Source organism: Acomys minous, assembly GCF_964271855.1.
Source record: "Acomys minous genome assembly, chromosome: 10".
Classification (NCBI taxonomy): Eukaryota; Metazoa; Chordata; class Mammalia; order Rodentia; family Muridae; genus Acomys; species Acomys minous.
In genome coordinates this window covers 33,380,574-33,399,464 of record NC_140491.1, presented here as the reverse complement: position 1 = coordinate 33,399,464, position 18,891 = coordinate 33,380,574, and the positions used below count along the sequence as shown (strand labels likewise).

Genomic DNA, 18,891 nt, shown 5'->3' with positions numbered 1-18,891 from the left:
TAGCATTCCACGGCAGTGGTGAAGAGCTCTTGCTTGTTGCTCTTACACTGCATTGACCTATGGGCATCATGTAAGTGTGTTCTGTATGTGCCAGTGATGCCACATGGTCTCTGCATTCTGTGTGCATAAACTGCTCGGCTCTGCTGGTGGCTTTTCCTTCATGTGGAAGGGCTTGTGCCTGACAATTCCCTTTTATCTGTACAGGTGTTAGATGGTGCTGACAGCCAGTATTTAGGCATGCAGCTAGGACAGCCACAGGAGGAAGACGAGGAGGAGGCTGCAGGCGTTCTTTCTGGTGAAGTCTCGGATGTTTTCAGAAACTCTTCTCTGGGTATGTTCACTTTATATGATGGGAATGTTTTCAGTTTTAGACATCTTTATCGTTTGTTTGGTTTTGTTTTTTATTTTCTCCAGACAGGGCTTCTCTGTGTAGTCCATGATGTTCTGGAACTCACTCTGTAGACCAGGCTGGCCTCCAACTTGGAGATTTGCCTGCCTCTTCCTCCGGAGTACTGGGATTAAAGGCATGTGTCACCTCTACCTGGCAGAAATCATTTATATTTATTTCTAAGAAAAAACCTTTTGGTATCATTATTTTTTGAGTTGTGAATAGCAGCTGAAAATGGCAGTTTAGGTATAACCAGACTTTGATTTAACTCTGGTACCTTCATGTTATGTCTATGTAAATATATACATATTTTGATTGGAAATTTGTCACCTAATTAAGATTTTTATTTTTAAAGCCCTTCAACAGGCACACTTACTGGAAAGAATGGGTCATAGCAGGCAACCTTCTGACAGCAGTATAGATAAGTTTGTATCAAGAGATGAGGTTGCTGAAGCCAGCGACCCAGAAAGCAAGGTGAGCTACATAGGCAGGACCTAGCTTGTGTATGAGGGGTTGGACTTTCCCTGGCTTTTGCCATTCTCCTTTGTTCCTGTCCCAGCTCTGGGCTTACTTCTTTCCCCTAGAAACACTGGGCACTCCCAGGCCTCTGTCCTTTTGCTGATCCAAGGATACCCAAATTCTTAACAGTTGCATCCGTTCTGCCTCTACTGCAGCATCCTCCCTTGCAGAGATGTACCTCATGCTGAGCTCTACCCTGCCTGGTAACCTCTATTATCACTTGAGGCTAGTGCAGAGCTTTGCGGCATTTCTTGGGTTTGTTCACTCAATGGCCTAAAATCTCTCTCTTTGTTGTTTGCTTTACATGCACATTTGCTGCATTTACAGTTAACTTTAAATTCCTTGAGGTCAGGAGTACATTTTGTCCTTTTCTTCCATCAGTAAGATGGCATCCTTTGAGAGTGCCCTCTAGGTATCATTCCAACCTTTGGGCTTCTCTGGCCTTTTCTTTTGCCTGCTGTCTTTTTGTTTGTGGTGTTGTTTGTTTTGTTTTGTTTTTTAGACAAGGTCTCACTATATAACCTTGGCTGGCCTGGAACTCAATAGTTTCTAGTAGACGCTTGTGGCTTGTCAATGTGAACAACGTTTTCTGAATGCTGTGTTTTTAGCACCTTCCTGCCCAGTGCACCTTCTCCATACTAAATTTGTCTCTTGCCACAGCCCTACGGCCCTGGGTTTTAGGGTTCCAACTATAGGGTTTGTTTGTTTGTTTTGTTTTTGTTTTTTGAGATCAGGCATGGAGGTGGCTAAGTATAGGCCTCTGTCCCTAGGACCCTGATGTGGTTCATTTTGTTGACTGAACTAGTAAATCAAATATTTACTTCTCTGTTCTAGCCTCGCCGAATCAAAGGTGATATAGGACAGCCTAACGATGATGACTCTGCTCCTCTGGTCCATTGTGTCCGTCTTTTATCTGCTTCCTTTTTGTTAACTGGGGAAAGGAAAGGTAAGCACAGCAGAGCAGGTGCAGTTGAGGGTATAGTTACCAGTTCAGAAGTCATTTTGTTGTTCCTCTGGCATCTCGTTATTGGGGTGAACTTTACTTTCCATTAGTTGGTAACAGAGGGAGGGAATCAGAGGGGTCAGTTTTGTTTCTTGGAAATGGCTAAAGGGGCCTGGGTGGTTGTTCATTTGCAGCACTGGTTCCAGACAGAGACGTGAGGGTCAGCGTGAAGGCCCTGGCTCTCAGCTGCATTGGTGCAGCTGTGTCCCTTCATCCAGAATCCTTCTTCAGCAAACTGTATAAAGTACCTCTTGACACCGTGGGAAGTGCTGGTATGTTGAAAGTTCACTGCTTCCTCTTAATTAGTCAATACTTAAGCTATCTCATGGTCTTGTCTTCTTTTGTCTTAGTGTAGTGAGTGTCTCCAATAGCTTCTGTGTTTTAGCTGTGTTAGAGCCCTCCAGATGTGCACATGTTCATGTTCTTAGTCTCATGATTACATGCTATGTGTGCACTTTCCATACACATGACCACATAAGTTATAAAGTAGAAATCTAGAAATGTAAGAGCCATTTATACACAAGCTGCATTGTTTAATTGCTCTGTGTCACATTCACCTGGCCAGGCATCCACACTGAGACTGACAGGCCGGAACAGCACCACACCCTGTCTCCTGTGGCACACGGTTGTGGAATGGAAAGTGTCTTCCATGTTCCTTCTTTCTTTGAGTGACAAAGCAAACCTGTGTTATTAAGTTTAAAGTTAATAAATATATGCTAGATTTATTGTTTCTAATCTTTATTTTCAAATGAAATCTTTAAAGTTTGATTTTAATCTGACAACCTGGAATCATAATTTGGAAATTCTGATGTAGTGAGAGGATTGCAATGTGATAAATCTAGAACTTCTAAACTCCAAATATCTTTTATACTTAGGAAATTATAGTCCAGTTCTTTGCAGATGTAAAATGCTCCCTTTTCTCCCTTTTCTGAGAATGAAGCTTTATTTGTAGTATAAATTTGATGGTGGAGAAGGTACAGGCTGGGCCATTTGTGTCCACAGAGGAGCAGTATGTCTCCGACATCTTGAACTACATCGATCATGGAGACCCACAGGTCCGAGGAGCTACTGCCATTCTCTGTGGGACCCTTGTCTGCTCCATCCTCAGCAGGTCCCGCCTCCGTGTTGGTGACTGGCTGGGTACCATCAGAACCCTGACAGGTAATGGACAGTTTGTTCTACCGTCTTTTCTGGGTCCTGTTCCCAGGTTCTTGTTTGTATAGAGACGTTTCTTGCTCATTCTTCTGGTTAGGAAATACATTTTCTCTGGTGGACTGCATTCCTTTGCTGCAGAAAACCTTGAAGGATGAATCTTCTGTTACTTGCAAGTTGGCTTGTACAGCTGTGAGGGTGAGTACAGTGTTTTACATAAGTGGTTCCTTGACTTAGTGAGCTTGCCATGGATACAGTTACATTTGGAGCTTAATAGGTCACATTTCCATAAGATGTAAATAGTAATTTTCAGGGACTGAAATTCAGCTTTAGAAAAATATTGCCATAATATTAAAATTTCATAAATTTTTAGTTTTAATTCTTGGAATATTTAATTTTAAAGATTCTTTTCCCTAAAGGGAATGCTTAGGAATATACCTTGCTATTATCAAATGCAAAATTTGTTTTTTAAAGTACTGTCTTAAGATGGTAGAGTTTTGAACTGCAGTGAAATTATGGGCATTGTTTAACTGGCCTCAGTGTTTGAGTCTTCTGTTAAAAGAGCCTTGGTTCCTCAAGTGAGAGTAACGTGGAACATTTTCTGTCATCTGGCTCATAAGTCACAATTGGCCATTCAATAGCAAAAAGTTTTAACCAGAGAAAATTAAAACAAAAGCACAGGAAGGAGAATATTGTCCCTTTTATTTATTTATTTTCTAGTTTTTTGAGACAAGGTCTCTCTGTGTTAGCCTTGGCTGTCCTGGACTCGCTCTGTAGACCAGGCTGGCCTCGAACTCACAGCGATCCGCCTGCCTCTGCCTCCCGAGTGCTGGGATTAAAGGTGTGCGCCACCATGCCTGTCAAGAATATCGTCCCATTTTAAAATTTAATGACCTCAAAGTAATGTTTTCCAATTTTTAAAAGATTTTTAGTGTGTGTGTGTGAGAGAGACAGTGTGACTTTGTGTATGTGAGGACAGTAGCAACAGAGGCCAGAAGAGGGCACTGGGTTCCCTGGAAGTAGAATTCTGGTTGGCTATCTTGTGTGGATGCTGGTGACCACACCCAGGTCCTCCAAAAGAGCACTAGGCACTCATAACCAATGAGCATCTTTCCAGCCCCCAGCACTACTTTTTTCCTTTTTAAAAAAAATTAAGTTTCAGTCAGTTGTATCTTTTGAGCAAAGGAGGTATGCAGTAATAGCACAGGTGTTATACTGGTAGGCAGACTACATCTGTCATCCATAATTACAGGATAATACCCTTAGGCTCTGAGCCCTCAGAGGCAATAACAGCACAAGATCCACTTTGTTACCTTGTACATCAAATGAATCCAGTAACATCCAAGATAATCCTTGATATGGGTCTCTTGTGCTTGTCCTGGGCCTGAGATTTCTTTTCATATGGCGGTAGGACTGTTTACATCATCTTCCTTGTAAACTGGTGGTTAGTGTTCTGAGATTGTGGCTCAGGAGTCAGGGGAAGTAATGGGAAGCAGGAATCAACAAAAGTTAGGTGTAATGGGCACATTTACACAGTAAGATAAAGATGTATCTTGAATACTTCTGGGAGCTTGTAGCATTCTTGTTGCTGCTTAAATATAGAACAACACAATACAGGTGCATGCATAGGAGTTCTGTCTTCAGATGAGATGTCTGATTGTGGTACCTTCTATCTTGGGCTGGGGTTTTCAGTACTGCATCCTGAGTCTTTGCAACAGCAGCTACAGTGACTTGGGATTACAACTGCTCATCGACATGCTGCCTCTGAAGAACAGCTCCTACTGGCTGGTGAGGACTGAGCTGCTCGAAACACTTGCAGAGATTGACTTCAGGTGAGGGAGCCAAGTGCAGATTCAGAAGTTCAAATTACAAACTGAAACTGGCTGTGTGTGTACTGCCTATTAGGATCTCTGGGGTTTATGTAGAGAAGATGTGATAGTACACAGTACTCATTGTGGAACTCTGAGCTTAGAGATTTTGATATTGGAAGTGAGATAGATTTTTCTAGTTGTCTTGGTTTTCTAGATGGTGGGAATTTAAAAAAATTTAGTTTTATTTTTTTTAATTATGTGTAAATATGTGTGTTTGTATTTGGGCAGATAGGTATGTGCACATGAAGACAAGTGCCTGAGAAGGCTAGAGGTATCCCATCCTCTGGAGCAGAGTGAGATTGTTTAAAGCTGCCTGCGTGGTTACTGAGGACTGAACTCTGGTTCTCTGGAAGAGTAGAGCTTGTTCTTAATACCTGAGCCATCTTTCTAGCCCTCTTGATTTTTTTTAATTTTTGAAAAAAGACATCAATTTTACTTGATTTTTGTTTGTTTTGTTTTTGTTTTTAATGTACTTAACTTTTATTCTGATTTAAGGGAGATAATGGAATAGTATTTTGCTACAGTTAAAAACAAACAACTTGAGCAGCTGGGTGACGTGGCACAGGCTTGTAATCCCAGCACTTGGGAGGCAGAGGTAGGCAGATCTCTGTGTTTTCCAGGCTAGCCTTGTCTACAAAGTGAGTCCAGGACAGCCATGGCTAGAGAAACAAAACAGAGAAACCCTGTCTCAAAAACAAACAAACATAAAAATAACTGGAGGGATTGGGGAGATGGGTGACTCACCAGCCCCACCCCACCCCCCAGAAACAAACAAACAAACCCCCAAACTTAACATGTTTTATCTTTCATTTCCTCAGAGTAAGTTTTGGTTAACAGTTTCTTCTAGAAGGAAAATATCCCTTTATTATTCATATTTTTGTGTGTGGTATTACTGCTCTTTGCTTGTTTGTTTGTTTTTGTTTTTGCCTACATGCATGTATGTATACTATGTGCACGCTGTAAAGGGAGTTAAAGCCGTTGGAACAGGAGTTATCAACAGTTGTGAGCTGTCTATGGCTTCTAGGAATCTGGCCCAGGTCCTCTGGAAGAACAGCCAATGCTCTTAACCATGGAGCCATCTCTCTAGCCTGTTTGATTTTTAAGGCCACTGTAGACCCTGTGGGTTATTATGTCCCATCCTCAGAATATCTCTGAAGGAAGGATTATTCTGTCACTGCAGTTATGACTGTGGAGTGGGGCACACAATTGGTCACCTGGGTAAGGGTTGAGTATGTTTGAGCTCATTCATGGAACTTACTCTTGAAGTAGTAGGTATGTGTTTTGATGAAAAATTGTTTATCCAGTGCTCAATTGTTAGGTCAGGAATTTATAGAAGGTTGAAAATTAGTCTGTTTAAGCACATTTGAGCTGCCTCTGAAAGACTTACAGTACACTAGAGTGAGCTATGTCTAGCTGCCTGAGAGCTGTAAGCCAGCACTGTGTTTGCTAAGTGAATGACATCACTGTTGAATGTGCTCTTTTGTTAGGCTGGTGAGTTTTTTGGAGACAAAAGCAAAAACTTTACACCGAGGGGCTCATCATTATACAGGGGTAAGCAGTTTGTTTTGTGAGACTGTGGGCCCTATCTCCTGGTAACTGTCTTAGCAGGGTCTCCCTAGTGGTGTGAGGTCTTGCTGAGTGCCTGTGATGTGTTACATTTTTAGCACTTTATGTCATGAAAGACGTCAGTATATGACATGAATTTAAAATAAACCATCTTGAATTCTTCCTGACTTGCTTTCCGAAAAGTCTTCCTTATCTCGCTGGATGTAGTAGTGCATGCCTTTAATCCTAGCATTTGGGGGAAAGAGGCAAGCAGATACCTTTAATTTCAACATCAGCCAATCTGATCTAAATAGTGAGTTTCAGAGTTTTCAAAGCCACATAGTGAGACTGTATCTCAAAAAATATCCAAACTCCCCTCAGCCAAAACAACAACAAAAAATGTGTAAGATTCAGTTGATTATAGAAATTACATTTATTTTTATTTTCTGTCTCTCTAAAAGTTTTTAAAACTACAAGAACGAGTGCTCAATAACGTGGTCATTTATTTGCTTGGAGACGAAGACCCCAGGGTGCGACATGTTGCTGCAGCGTCGTTAACAAGGTGTTTACCAGTTTTTATCTCTTTACCCTTTTGGTTGAAATATTTAGTATGCGAATGGGAAAGGTAGAAGGAATCCCTTTTCATTCTTTAAAGCGTACTTACTAAAGGGATAATTTGAAAAAGCCCAGCACTCTGTGGTAAAACTAATGTGCTTTCATTGTCAAGGTTTGTAGTCTAGAGAGCAGCAAGCACTAAGAAAGAAAGAGAGTCTTGCTTGTTTCTACCTCCTGGAAGAAATTGCTGTCCACAGCTCTGGCTGCTGTTGTGGGCATAGGTTTGGGTTAGCTATCTGGGGAAAGGTGTGGTGATGGGTGAATTTCATGTACCTTCTGTGTAGATAAGCTTTCCTTCCATGGCAGGCTTGTCCCAAAGCTGTTCTATAAGTGTGACCAAGGACAGGCTGATCCGGTAGTGGCCGTAGCAAGAGATCAGAGCAGTGTTTACCTGAAGCTCCTCATGCATGAGACCCAGCCGCCATCACACTTCTCTGTCAGTACCATAACCAGGTAGGTACATTGCCCAGAGCACCTTGACTTGTCAGCAAAGGGTGCCTCTCATGGTGCCTGCTTTCCTGTTCTCTTTTCTTAAAACCTTGGGTAGCCTTTAGAGGAGGAGGATATGTATTTGACATCATGGTTTGCCACAGCCCCTGTGGTTAAGTCCCGCCTCATTTGCATAGCAGTGACTTCTCAGTCTTGCAATGAGTGCGTTCAGTTCGTCATACTGGCAATTGTGTTTTTGCCTGTGAAAGTCACATGCGATCTGAAAACTCACTCCAGTCTGTTTGGAAGGGCCTTTTGCATGCTGAGCAAGTGCTCTACTGCTGAACCAGACCCCATCCTCATTCTCAGCCTTTATTTTACTTTAAAGTCAGTGCTGCTTTACTTTCTTCTGGACCTTAATCATAAACTTTTAAATGCCATTTGATCATGAAAAATAAATGCTTTAAGATTCCCTGTATTTTTCATACTAGAATCTATAGAGGCTATAGCTTGCTGCCAAGTATAACAGATGTCACCATGGAAAACAACCTCTCAAGAGTTGTTGCCGCAGTTTCTCACGAACTCATTACGTCAACTACAAGGGCACTCACAGTAAGTCTCCTTGCTTGAGCTTAAAGAGATTGCCTTGCTAGCCAAGTGTGGTGGCGCACGCCTTTAATCCCAGCACTCAGGGAGGCACAGGCAGGTGGATTGCTGTGAGTTCAAGGCCAGCCTGGTCTACGATGTAAGTCCAGGACAGCCAAGGCTACACAGAGAAACCCTGTCATAAAAAAACAAACAAAAACAAAGCAAACAACAACAACAAAAAGAGATGGCCTTTCATGTCTTTTATGGCCACAGTGAGGTGACTTGTGTGAGGGTTCCTTCTCTTGAGGTGCTTTATAAAGAAATGTACTTCTTTCAACAGACTCCTAAGTAATACATACTCATAGTAAACTAATTCATCCAATTTAGAAAGTCATCAAATAAAAGTTCTAAAATAGGCTGGGCAGTGGTGGCTCTTGCCTTTAGTCCCAGCACTTGAGGCAGAGGGAGGCAGATCTCCAGGTTTGAGGTTAGCCAGGTCTATTTAGTGAATTCCAAGACAGCCAAGACTACTCAGAGAAACCCTGTCTCAAAACAATCTAAAACGGGCCATCCAGATGGGTCAGCAGGTAAAGGCATTTGTTTCTGAGCCTAATGACCTAAATTGGATCCCTAGGACCCACACAGTGAAGAGAGTACAGACTTCCAAAAGTCCTCTCACCTCTATATGTTCATGGAGCATATGTGTGCATATCCTATCCCCCAAAATAAAAAATTTCAGAAATTTAAATCTCCATAATCTGAATTGATAATATACCAGAACTTTAGAATACCTCTAGTATGATTGACTCTGACTTTGCGTCTTATACCAAAGGATCAGACCAGAAATGCCAACTAAGTTATTTCTTTTTTCAAATCATGATGAAACTAGCCAGGTGGTGGTGGTGCACACCTTTAATCCTAGCACTAGGGAGGCAGAGGCAGATGGATTGCTGTGAGTTTGAGGCCAGCCTGGTCTACAATGTAAGTCTAGGATAGCCAGGGTTACACAGAGAAACCCTGTCTGGAAAAACAAAACCAGGGCTGAAGAGATGGCTCAGAGGTTAAGAGTACTGGCTGCTCTTCCAAGGTCCTGGGTTCAATTCCCAGCAACCACATGGTGGCTCACAGCCATCTGTAATGAGACCTGGTGCCCTCTTCTGGTGTGTAGGTGTACATGCAGGCAGAACACTGTACACATAATAAATAAATAAATCTTTTTTAAAAAGTCACAATAAAACTGGAAATGAACTAATATCTAAGAATCCAAGAATGATTACATTCCAATTACAATAAAATACTAACATATCGTAATATGTTAGGCACATGTTGATATGTTGATTTGGAGAATTTTAGTGCTACGGCGAGATATAACCTGAGTTTTAATGTTGAATGAGAAAGATAGAATTTTTTAAAACTCTTGGGAATGTAGTTTGATACCAAGTTAGGAAAGTAATATTCGTTTATCTTATCTATAGTCATTACAAATTCAGAAAGAACAAGCAAAAATTGCTAGAATGATCTCTTTAAGATTGTGGTTAACTTTCATTTTCTTATTTATACTTTTCATGTATTCGTAAATGTTTTAGAAAGTCAAGTACAACTTTTATAAACAGAAAAAGGAATAGTGTGCAGAAGTATTGGGTCCTGAAAATACCTTTTTATTTATGGAGAAACACTTGGATATTGTAGGAAGTCACACAGTTGAGATTCAGCAGTTGTGCTAACTAAAAAAAAAAAAAAAAAAAAAAAAAAGTTTGTTTGTTTGTTTGCTATACAGCATTCTGCTTGCATGTGCCTGCTTGCCAGAAGGGGGCACCAGATCTCATTACAGATGGTCATGAGCCACCTTGTGGAACTCAGGACCTCTGGAAGAGCAGCTACTGCTCTGAGCCATCTCTCCAGCCCCACTAAATGCCTTTCAAATTTAATTGTTCACGATATCATAAAATTCATTTTACTTGTGATCTGCACATATCAAGGACTGCAGTGATCTAGAGGTTTATGTTAGTCATTTTGAGCTGAGATCTTGAGGAAGAAAGAAACTTCCAGGGAGACTGGGTGCAGGACAATTAGAACTCCTGGCAGGAGCTGCTGGCTGCCCACCTCATGCTGTAACAGTGTTTTGCTAATAGATGTGTCCAGCTTTGTTGTTTAAAGCATGTATGTGTCCAGTAGGATAGCTACCCTGTAGTTATTCATAGATCTCAGTTTTCATTCACTTTGGTGGTGTTGCGTGTGATTTTTCTATTCCTTTTTTCTGCAGTTTGGATGCTGTGAAGCCTTATGTCTTCTTTCAGCAGCCTTTCCAGTTTGTACTTGGAGTCTAGGATGGCACTGTGGGTATGTATACTCCTCAGTGTGCAGTCAGGTACCCACACAGAAGCAGCACAGCTGCTGGGATCCTCCTCTCTTTTTCTACTCCAATCCCCTTCCCCTCTCCTCCCCTTCCCACCCTTGCCCTCCTTTTCCTTTTGTGTTGGGTCTCTTTAGCTTTTTTGGAAAAATATATGCTAGAATACTTGTTTCTGCCCTGTGAGGTATGTGAAATGAATGAAGGAACTGCTGGGGACACTAAGGCTGTAGTGACTCTGAGTGTCAGGTGCTTGTGAGCATCTTTGTGGTCTGAGGGTATGGGCATTTAAGGAATAATCATATGCAGGTTAAAAACTTTCTAATTAGTTTGATTCTTTCTAAAATTACTGGGTAATATAAATCAGTTATAATTTAACATCCAGAATTGTGATGAGCTGCAAGGGTGTGCTTTAGGAACTAGTGTACTTCCATTATGTTTCTTTACAAAATAATTTCTCCAATAGATGGTCTACTGCCAGCTGGGCATAGCTGAGAATTTTCTCAGCACTAGTAAGTAAGCCATCCATCACTGGTGCTGATGACTGAGAAGTATTGCAGTTTCCCATCACATCCTAAAGGAAATATGCAGGTTTCTTTTGAGTGTCAGCATGTGGCCAACCGACAGCCACGTGAAGTGATGATGGCTTTTGTTCCTTCATGAACCCTGACTGTAATTACAGGTTCCAGTCCTAACCCTGCATTAGACTTGACTTCTGGGCAACTTTGACATTGGAGTACAGTCTGCTAAGTCAAAAAGGGAGGAAAGTTCAAACTGCATCAGGTTAAGCATTTAGTTCTCCTGATGGACTCTACTGTGTAATTTCATTTCTCAAGTGACTTTTATGGAGTCATGATTTACAGGAAGAATGTTAGTTCCTTAGCAGTTTTAAGGTGATAGTGGCTCTGGTTGGACAATGGTGGCGCACGCCTTTAATCCCAGCACTTGGGAGGCAGAGGCAGGCGAATCGCTGTTGAGTTCAAGGCCAGTCTGGTCTACAAAAGTGAGTCCAGGATAGTCAAGGCTACACAGAGAAACCCTGGCTCGAAAAACAAAACAAAAAAACAAACAAACAAAAGATGATAGTGGCTCAAACCTGTAGACTTGGTAAGCAGCGGTAGGAAGGTTGACAGTGTGCAGCCCTGTGTAGGCTACATAGTGTGTTCCAGGCCGTGGGGACTACATACATGAGGGTCAGACCCTGTCTTAAGAAACTCATACCACATCAACAAACAAGGTTAAAAGTAAAATGGATTTCTTATAGCGTATTTTCTTCATGGGGGCATTAGGGAACGAGACTATATGCTTGAAACTTCATGGTTGACTGGAAATGTCTCCTTCCAGAGTGCCCCCACTGAGTGCCTCTGATGAGTCCAGGAAGAGCTGCACTGTTGGCATGGCCTCCATGATTCTCACCTTGCTTTCATCAGCCTGGTTCCCATTGGATCTCTCAGCCCATCAGGATGCCTTGATTTTGGCTGGAAACTTGCTGGCAGGTACCAGTAACAAGTGGAGATGGGTTCTTGGGCTTAGCTCTGATTTGCTTGCTTATAAGCTCTGACTTACTCTGGTTACGAGAACTTGAGAGCTATTTTGAGAGACAACTGGTGTTCTTAATCCAGACTTTAGATGACGTCTGTTTATGTGAGTGTGCATGAGGGGAGTCATTAAGTGCTGAGTAGTGTGTGTGTGTGTGTGTGTGTGTGTGTGTGTGTGTGTGTGTGTGTGTGTAGGTCACAAGAGCTTTAAGGGGTTTAATTCAGGAAGCCTTCAGTAGTGTTTGGGTGTGATTTTTTTCCATTTTACTGCGGAAACTCTCTTGAGTTTTGTTTTCTGGGTGCCATGTGCCAAGCAGTGACTTGGTCTAGGGACTGTTCTGGAAGGGCTGCATTCTCCAGGTGGTTATAGAGTAGTAGGGGATACGTGTAGACAAAGCGCAGGAGCCGCAGATTTATAGATGAATAAAAATGATATACCAGGTGAGGTATTGCATATCTAAGAATTTGGAGACTTAAAAAAATGTAACATTGAAGGAATATAAGTCGCTGTGGATATCACATGAGGACAGGGATAAGAATGGAGAATGTGGCCAGGCATGGTGGCGCATGCCTTTAATCCCAGCACTCGGGAGGCAGAGACAGGAGGATCATTGTGAATTTGAGGCCAGCCTGGTCTACAGAGCAAGTCTAAGACAGCTATGGAACTCTGTCTCGAAAACTCCTTTTCCTCCCCCACAAAAAAAAAAAAAGAAAGAAAAAAGAAAAAAAGAAAAAAAAAGAATAAAATAAGATTTACTATTGACTTATAATTTTTAAATAATTTGGGAGAACAAAATTACACAAAACTTTTTACAGTTATATACAGAAAGTATCAGACTTTGGACTCATAAGTATAAATATACATATATAGTCCCATATTCTGAAAAATGTTGTCAGAAATAACTCCACTGTAAATATACTTAAGTTACTACTAAAGATCGTTCTTGAAATGTAGAAGTTGATATTTTAGTGGCATATTTTAAATGACAGAACTGTAGAATTGCAGAGATAGTATGGGTAAACTTCGCAATAGGATGAAACTTGGCCTACTGTATTACAGAGTTTTATGTGTGTGGTTTTTGAAACTGTTAAGGCAAGAAGTATCAAATGTTTTAGAACTAAATAAGAGACAACTGAGACTTGATGTTTTAAAAATTAAAGTGTAAGAGGTGGTTAGCAACGAGGATAATAAAAGTTCAAACATTTTCAGGACCAAATTTAAACGGATAAGATATGTAAAGGATGGATAATAAAGTTACATCTATAAAAGGCTGTGTTTAACATTGTGGGAAAAAAAGGGGGGGGAGGAGGAGAGAAAAAAAAGAATGTGGCAAACCAGGTCAGAAACCACTGAACTACTTGGGGGTAGGGACCAGTTCCTTTTGAGTATTGATTTGTTCTGTTTGTTATTGATACGATTTATGGACGGGACTCGGTGGATTTGCATTCTATAGAGACCACTCAGCTGACGAGTTAAGGCTGGAATTGTAGGGAGGTTCTGAGTGTTTATGTTGATGTTCTGGAAAAAACTGGACCATGAGTACACTTTTGGGAATAAAGAAAAGAAGGTGGAAAGAGCATAATGGAGGCAGCGTGCCCAGGCCTGGTCTCTAGCTGCATCTTGGCTGTGAGGCTCAATCCCGTAGCTGAAGGATAGTGCTGACTTTTTGGAAAATTGGGATGTGCGAGGCAAATAGCACTTTTGTGTAAGTTTGAGACCTCTATTTAGATACAGAGTTTCAACAGTATGCTAGCACAGATCAGTGTAAGAAACTTAGGTCACATCATTTTCCCACCTCACACATATGAGATGGAGTAATGTGTGTGCCTGTGTCACAGCCAGTGCCCCCAAGTCTCTGAGAAGTTCATGGACCTCTGAAGAAGAAGCCAACTCAGCAGCCACCAGACAGGAGGAAGTCTGGCCTGCTCTTGGGGATCGGACCCTGGTGCCCATGGTGGAGCAGCTTTTCTCCCACCTGCTGAAGGTGATCAATATCTGTGCTCATGTCTTGGATGATGTGACTCCTGGACCAGCAATCAAGGTAACTCCTTACTTGGAGACAGCCATTATCATCTGCCAAGTGACTGGATTTCCTGAACATCCATGTTGGTAGTCTGTTCCTTCCCTATTTCTTGCTATAAGTAAAGAAAATAACTTATCCAGACATTGTATTTAACATAAAAAATGTAGTTATTTTGCTTTTGTGTGTGTGTCAGCCATGAGGCTCAGAAGTGGTGATTCCCCCTTAATCTCCCAGCATCTTTCACTTGCTCTTTTCCTCATCACTATAAAGCCTTTGAAGAGTCATCCTACCAACCTAGTCCTTCCTTCTGCTCAGACATGGACCTTTGTGTTGAGGTCTTCAGCTCTTTCTGACAGGCCCATGTCCCCCTACTTGAGCCTTCCATGCTTTAACTCTAGTCTATCTGGTTTCTGATACCACCTTTCAGAGTACTTCCTGCCATGGTCAATCATTTCAGGTTTTGGTTTGGTTTGGTTTTTTGAGACAGGGTCTCTCTGTGTAGCCTTGGCTGTCCTGGACTCTCTTTGTAGACCAGGCTGGGCTCAAACTCACAGCGATCCACCTGCCTCTACCTCCCAAGTGCTGGAATTAAAGGCGTGCGCCACCACGCCTGGCTCAATCATTTCAGTTTTACAGGTACTTTGGCAACCTTCCTGCTCTTCTCTGGGCTACTTTATACCCTAGTGATATGGCTTCTTGTGTTTCTTTCTGCATCCTGCAGTGGCTGGTTCAGCTTTCCCTGCCCACTGTTAGTGTGCATGTTCATTAATACATACCTCCTCTTCTCTGGATTCTGGTGTAAACTGGTGCATCTTCCTGAATTACTGTACTGGCCTGTGTTTGGAAATCATATTAATGAGATAATTCACATTCCATAAAATTCAAGTGTATAGTTTAATTTTGTTCTTTGAGGCTGGGTTTTATGCTGTAGGCCAACTGCCGTGGAACTTAAAATATATCTCAGACTGGTCTCTGACTCAACTCCGCCTCCCAGGTACTGGGATTAGAATGTGAGTCACCATCTAAATTATTATTATGATTATTTTAGTTATACAGCAAAGTTGTGTGGCCATCACTACCGTCAACCCTGTAACTGTGACTCCGATATCCATCTATGCCCCTAGCACTAGACAGCTATTACTCTGCTTTTTCTCTCTGGGTGTGCTTCTCCTGGACAGTTCTGCTGATGGCTTCATACACTTGGTGGCTTTGTAACAGGTTCTTTCCACCAAAAGGTTCTTCAGTTTTGTAGTTTCCCGCCTGCCCTCTGCAGATTTCCTGCTTCTTTCAGCACACTGTCTGACTGCAGCCATTTGTCCTGATATGCTGCTGTCTTTATAGATAAGGTCAGAGATGCATAGTGACTCACCTATGGGTCACCATCATAACAGTTTCTGTGCTATTTATTTCTCTCAGTTGTAAAAGCTGAGAATTTTAAGATCAAGGCACTGACAGATTTGGTCCCTGGTCAAGTCGGGCCTTCTCATGGTGGATGGGGTAAGGGAATTTCTGGAGTCTCTTTTCATAGGCTCACTGATCCTATTTACGAGGATCCTGCCACCATGGCCTCATTTCACTTGAGAGAGGCCCCCGCTCTATTGCATCTTCTTGATTCCAACAGATGAATAGGGCGGGGGCACAGCAGTGAGCAGGCTGCCGTTTGCTGAGGCCAGGAAGGTAGTGAGGAGCAGAGCAAACACCTGATGTGCCTGTGTCTTATACTGTCTCTACTCTTCTGTGTCATCTTTCCTCTGTGTGTAGGAGCTTCATTGTCCCATATAATCTTGAGGTTGCTTATTGGAGAGCTTTGGCCATATCTGTGTTGTTGACTTGTAGGGTTTTAGCTGTGACGTTGAACAGGTGGCGGTGGCTTTATTCAGAACTCTGTGTCCCCCACTTGAAAAATGAAATTTCAAATGTTGCATTTTGCTTACTCATGTGATGGTTCACATAAAATATCCTGATTGCCTGCTATTTGAGGGGACAGGATTAGGGGTGCCAGTCACTTTAGGTCCTTTTAATTCCCTGGAGGCCCTCCCTTCTCCAGCCCATTCTCAATGATGGTGTGAGGAAGTGCAGAGTCGTACCTGCCATGTGCAGTTGTGTGGGTGAAGGTAGAATTATCTCCCTAGCCTCTGACTTTATAATATGAGCTCAAAGGCCAAGAGTTGCCTGGGCTAGTACCTCCCAATATATAGTGGAACTGGGTATTGTAGTTTTAGGTTTTGGTTCCTACCACCTTACCACATTATATTTTTGTTTTCCATTTTAGGCAGCTTTGCCTTCTCTAACAAACCCCCCTTCTCTAAGTCCTATTCGACGGAAAGGGAAGGAGAAAGAACCAGGAGAACAAGCGTCTGCTCCAATGAGTCCCAAGAAAGGTGGTGAGACCAGCGCAGGTAGGAAGCAGTTTGTGGAGGGCAGGGGCCTGCCTGTGCTGCAGAAGTGTGTTACCTTATGGAAAGCTGTTCCATAGCTGTATAATCAGGGAACGGTTCTCTGGGTGCTCATAAGTGCCTGTGTGAGTAACTCACTTTACTGTAGAGACTGAATCTATAGCAAGGAGCCTGCTTAATTCCTTCTCTCCTACTTGCAGGGGAGGACTCTGAACTTTCACTAAAGGGGCAAACGTGGCTAGGAATAGATGTGGGTGGTAGTAGTAAGAGGAATTCTGATAAGGGAAATGGAGAATTTGTGTTTGGGAAAGGGAACAAGACAGTGGAAGCCAAATACGATACATCTTTAATCCAACCACTCAGGAGGCTGAGGCTAGTGGATTGAGAGTTTGAGGCCAGTTTGGCTTATGTATGTAAGCCTCATGTATGCTTTAGCTTAGTATTTGCCTTTTTTGGTAGGTGAGAAAGCTTTAAATTTTCCCTGATGATTTTCTTTCTTTCTTTGTTTTTCAAGACAGGGTTTCTCTGTGTAGCTCTGGCTGTCCTGGACTCACTTTGTAGACCAGGCTGGCCTCGAACTCACAGCGATCCGCCTGCCTCTGCCTCTCGAGTGCTGGGGTTAAATGCGTGTGCCACCATGCCCAGCTTCCCTGGTGATTTCATGTATTTGATAGGTTGTTAACCTTGTAGCAGGACAGTACAATAGGTCTCTTAAAGGTACTTTGAATGTTCTGTATCCTTCAACTAACTATGAAATCTTTTTGAGACAGGGTTTCTCTGTGTAGTCTTGGCTGTCCTAGACTCCCTTTGTAGACCAGGCTGGCCTCAAACTCAGGTCGATCCACCTGCCTCTGCCTCCCAAGTGCTGTGATTAAAGGCGGGCACCACCACGCCTGGCCTAACTATGAAATCTTAAAAGATGTTCTTTCTAAGGATTGGCTATAGTAGCACAGGAGGATTTACTTACCTGTTTAAAAGCTGCAGACTTGAATGTTTCTGCTAGACCATTTTGAAAAGTCATGATTGCAGTACTTGCTGTTAAACTTGGAAAGCTTTTTCTTTGAATCTAGAAGTTTAATTTTTGGATCTTGTTTGTTTGTTTGTTTGTTTGTTTTCCTAAGCCTCTCGACAATCAGACACCTCAGGACCTGTCACAGCAAGTAAATCTTCTTCACTGGGGAGTTTCTACCATCTCCCTTCCTACCTCAAACTGCATGATGTCCTGAAAGCCACTCATGCCAACTATAAGGTACTGCACCCTGCTTATTTCTGAGCACGTATTCCCAGTGGGTTGCATGTCCATGTACCCATGTGCATGATTTCATAGAAAGAAGCCTTGTGATATTGGACTTATGTTTTGCAAGTTTGTCTTGCAGCTTGCTTCATGATAGCTTTATAAATATTGTGATCTGTGTTCTCTGGGTGTTGTTTATTGACTTTCCAAGAATACATTGGCTTCAGAGACATGTCTTATGGATTCCTGGGGCTCAGCACATAGTCCTGTTCATAGGTAAGGGTCATCACTGCAGTGTCCTGAAGACACACAGCCAAGCAACAGGTTTTATGTGTCTGCTCCTTTTGTGAGCCTCAGAATGTAGTGCAACTTCCTACCACAAACCAAAACTGTAGCCTCAGGAGAAAAGCACATGTTCACTGTAGACCTATAACCTGGGTATCTGTACATGGCCCTTGTCAGCTAGGGAGTTTTCTATCAATGTAGGGTCTATTTTGCCAGATGGCCCCGATTCAGCTTTGCAGCAGCCTCTGGATGATGGTGTCTAGGTTTTCATTCTTCTTCTTCTTTTTTTCTTTTCCTAATTATTCTAGCATTGATGAATAATTTGTAGTTTATCCTTATTGACTTGAAATCCTATCTTTATCAAATGTTAAACTCTCAGATTGTTCAGTTTCACTTATGTTTTTGTTATACCAGTTGGTCACTCATCTATTAATTAATTAATTTTGAGACTGGGGTCTTAGCTATGTAGCTCTGGCTTGACTAGAACTGATCTTCAACCTCAGGATCTCAAGCCCCTTGCAATCAGCCTGCCTCTGCCTCCCAAGTGCTGGGGCTAAAGATTCATGCCACCTTGCCCAGCTGTAGAAGCACTTTTAAAAATTATTGTGGTTTCTGCTATAACTCCCATTCTTCTTTAGAATTTTCTAGATATTGTCTGCTTTTACATGTGGAAATTAGAATAACCTCTTTAATTAAAAAAAACATGGAGATTATTTCTCATTAGGATCATGTCCACTGTGTGGCTTCCCACAGGCAGATCCAGTTTAAGTGTATGTTAAGCTAAGGTGGCCGTTTTGAGCACAGGGTATCTTTCTGTTTCTTAAAATTTGTTTCCTTACCTCAGAAATCTATAAAAGAACTTTATCACTTATTCACATAGCCTTGGCATTTCTTGAGAATTGTTTCCCAGATACACAGCTTCCTTTTTGAGAACTACAGATAGTATCTAGAGCT

General features: G+C 42.1%; 1 protein-coding gene across 2 annotated transcripts in view; it reads left to right on the top strand.

Annotated features, from left to right (window-relative positions):
- Positions 1-18,891, top strand: part of HTT (huntingtin) — a 143,502-nt gene that overhangs the window by 50,707 nt on the left and 73,904 nt on the right. For both annotated transcript variants that reach the window (XM_084797780.1, XM_084797779.1), the window contains 16 exons: positions 205-331; positions 744-862; positions 1,742-1,853; positions 2,045-2,182; positions 2,913-3,071; positions 3,163-3,260; positions 4,755-4,894; positions 6,421-6,484; positions 6,940-7,040; positions 7,400-7,546; positions 8,014-8,134; positions 10,374-10,450; positions 11,805-11,956; positions 13,838-14,040; positions 16,295-16,421; positions 17,540-17,667. In XM_084797780.1, coding sequence (XP_084653906.1) covers positions 205-331; positions 744-862; positions 1,742-1,853; positions 2,045-2,182; positions 2,913-3,071; positions 3,163-3,260; positions 4,755-4,894; positions 6,421-6,484; positions 6,940-7,040; positions 7,400-7,546; positions 8,014-8,134; positions 10,374-10,450; positions 11,805-11,956; positions 13,838-14,040; positions 16,295-16,421; positions 17,540-17,667 — 2,013 coding nt within the window. The remainder of the gene's footprint in view (positions 1-204; positions 332-743; positions 863-1,741; positions 1,854-2,044; positions 2,183-2,912; positions 3,072-3,162; positions 3,261-4,754; positions 4,895-6,420; positions 6,485-6,939; positions 7,041-7,399; positions 7,547-8,013; positions 8,135-10,373; positions 10,451-11,804; positions 11,957-13,837; positions 14,041-16,294; positions 16,422-17,539; positions 17,668-18,891) is intronic.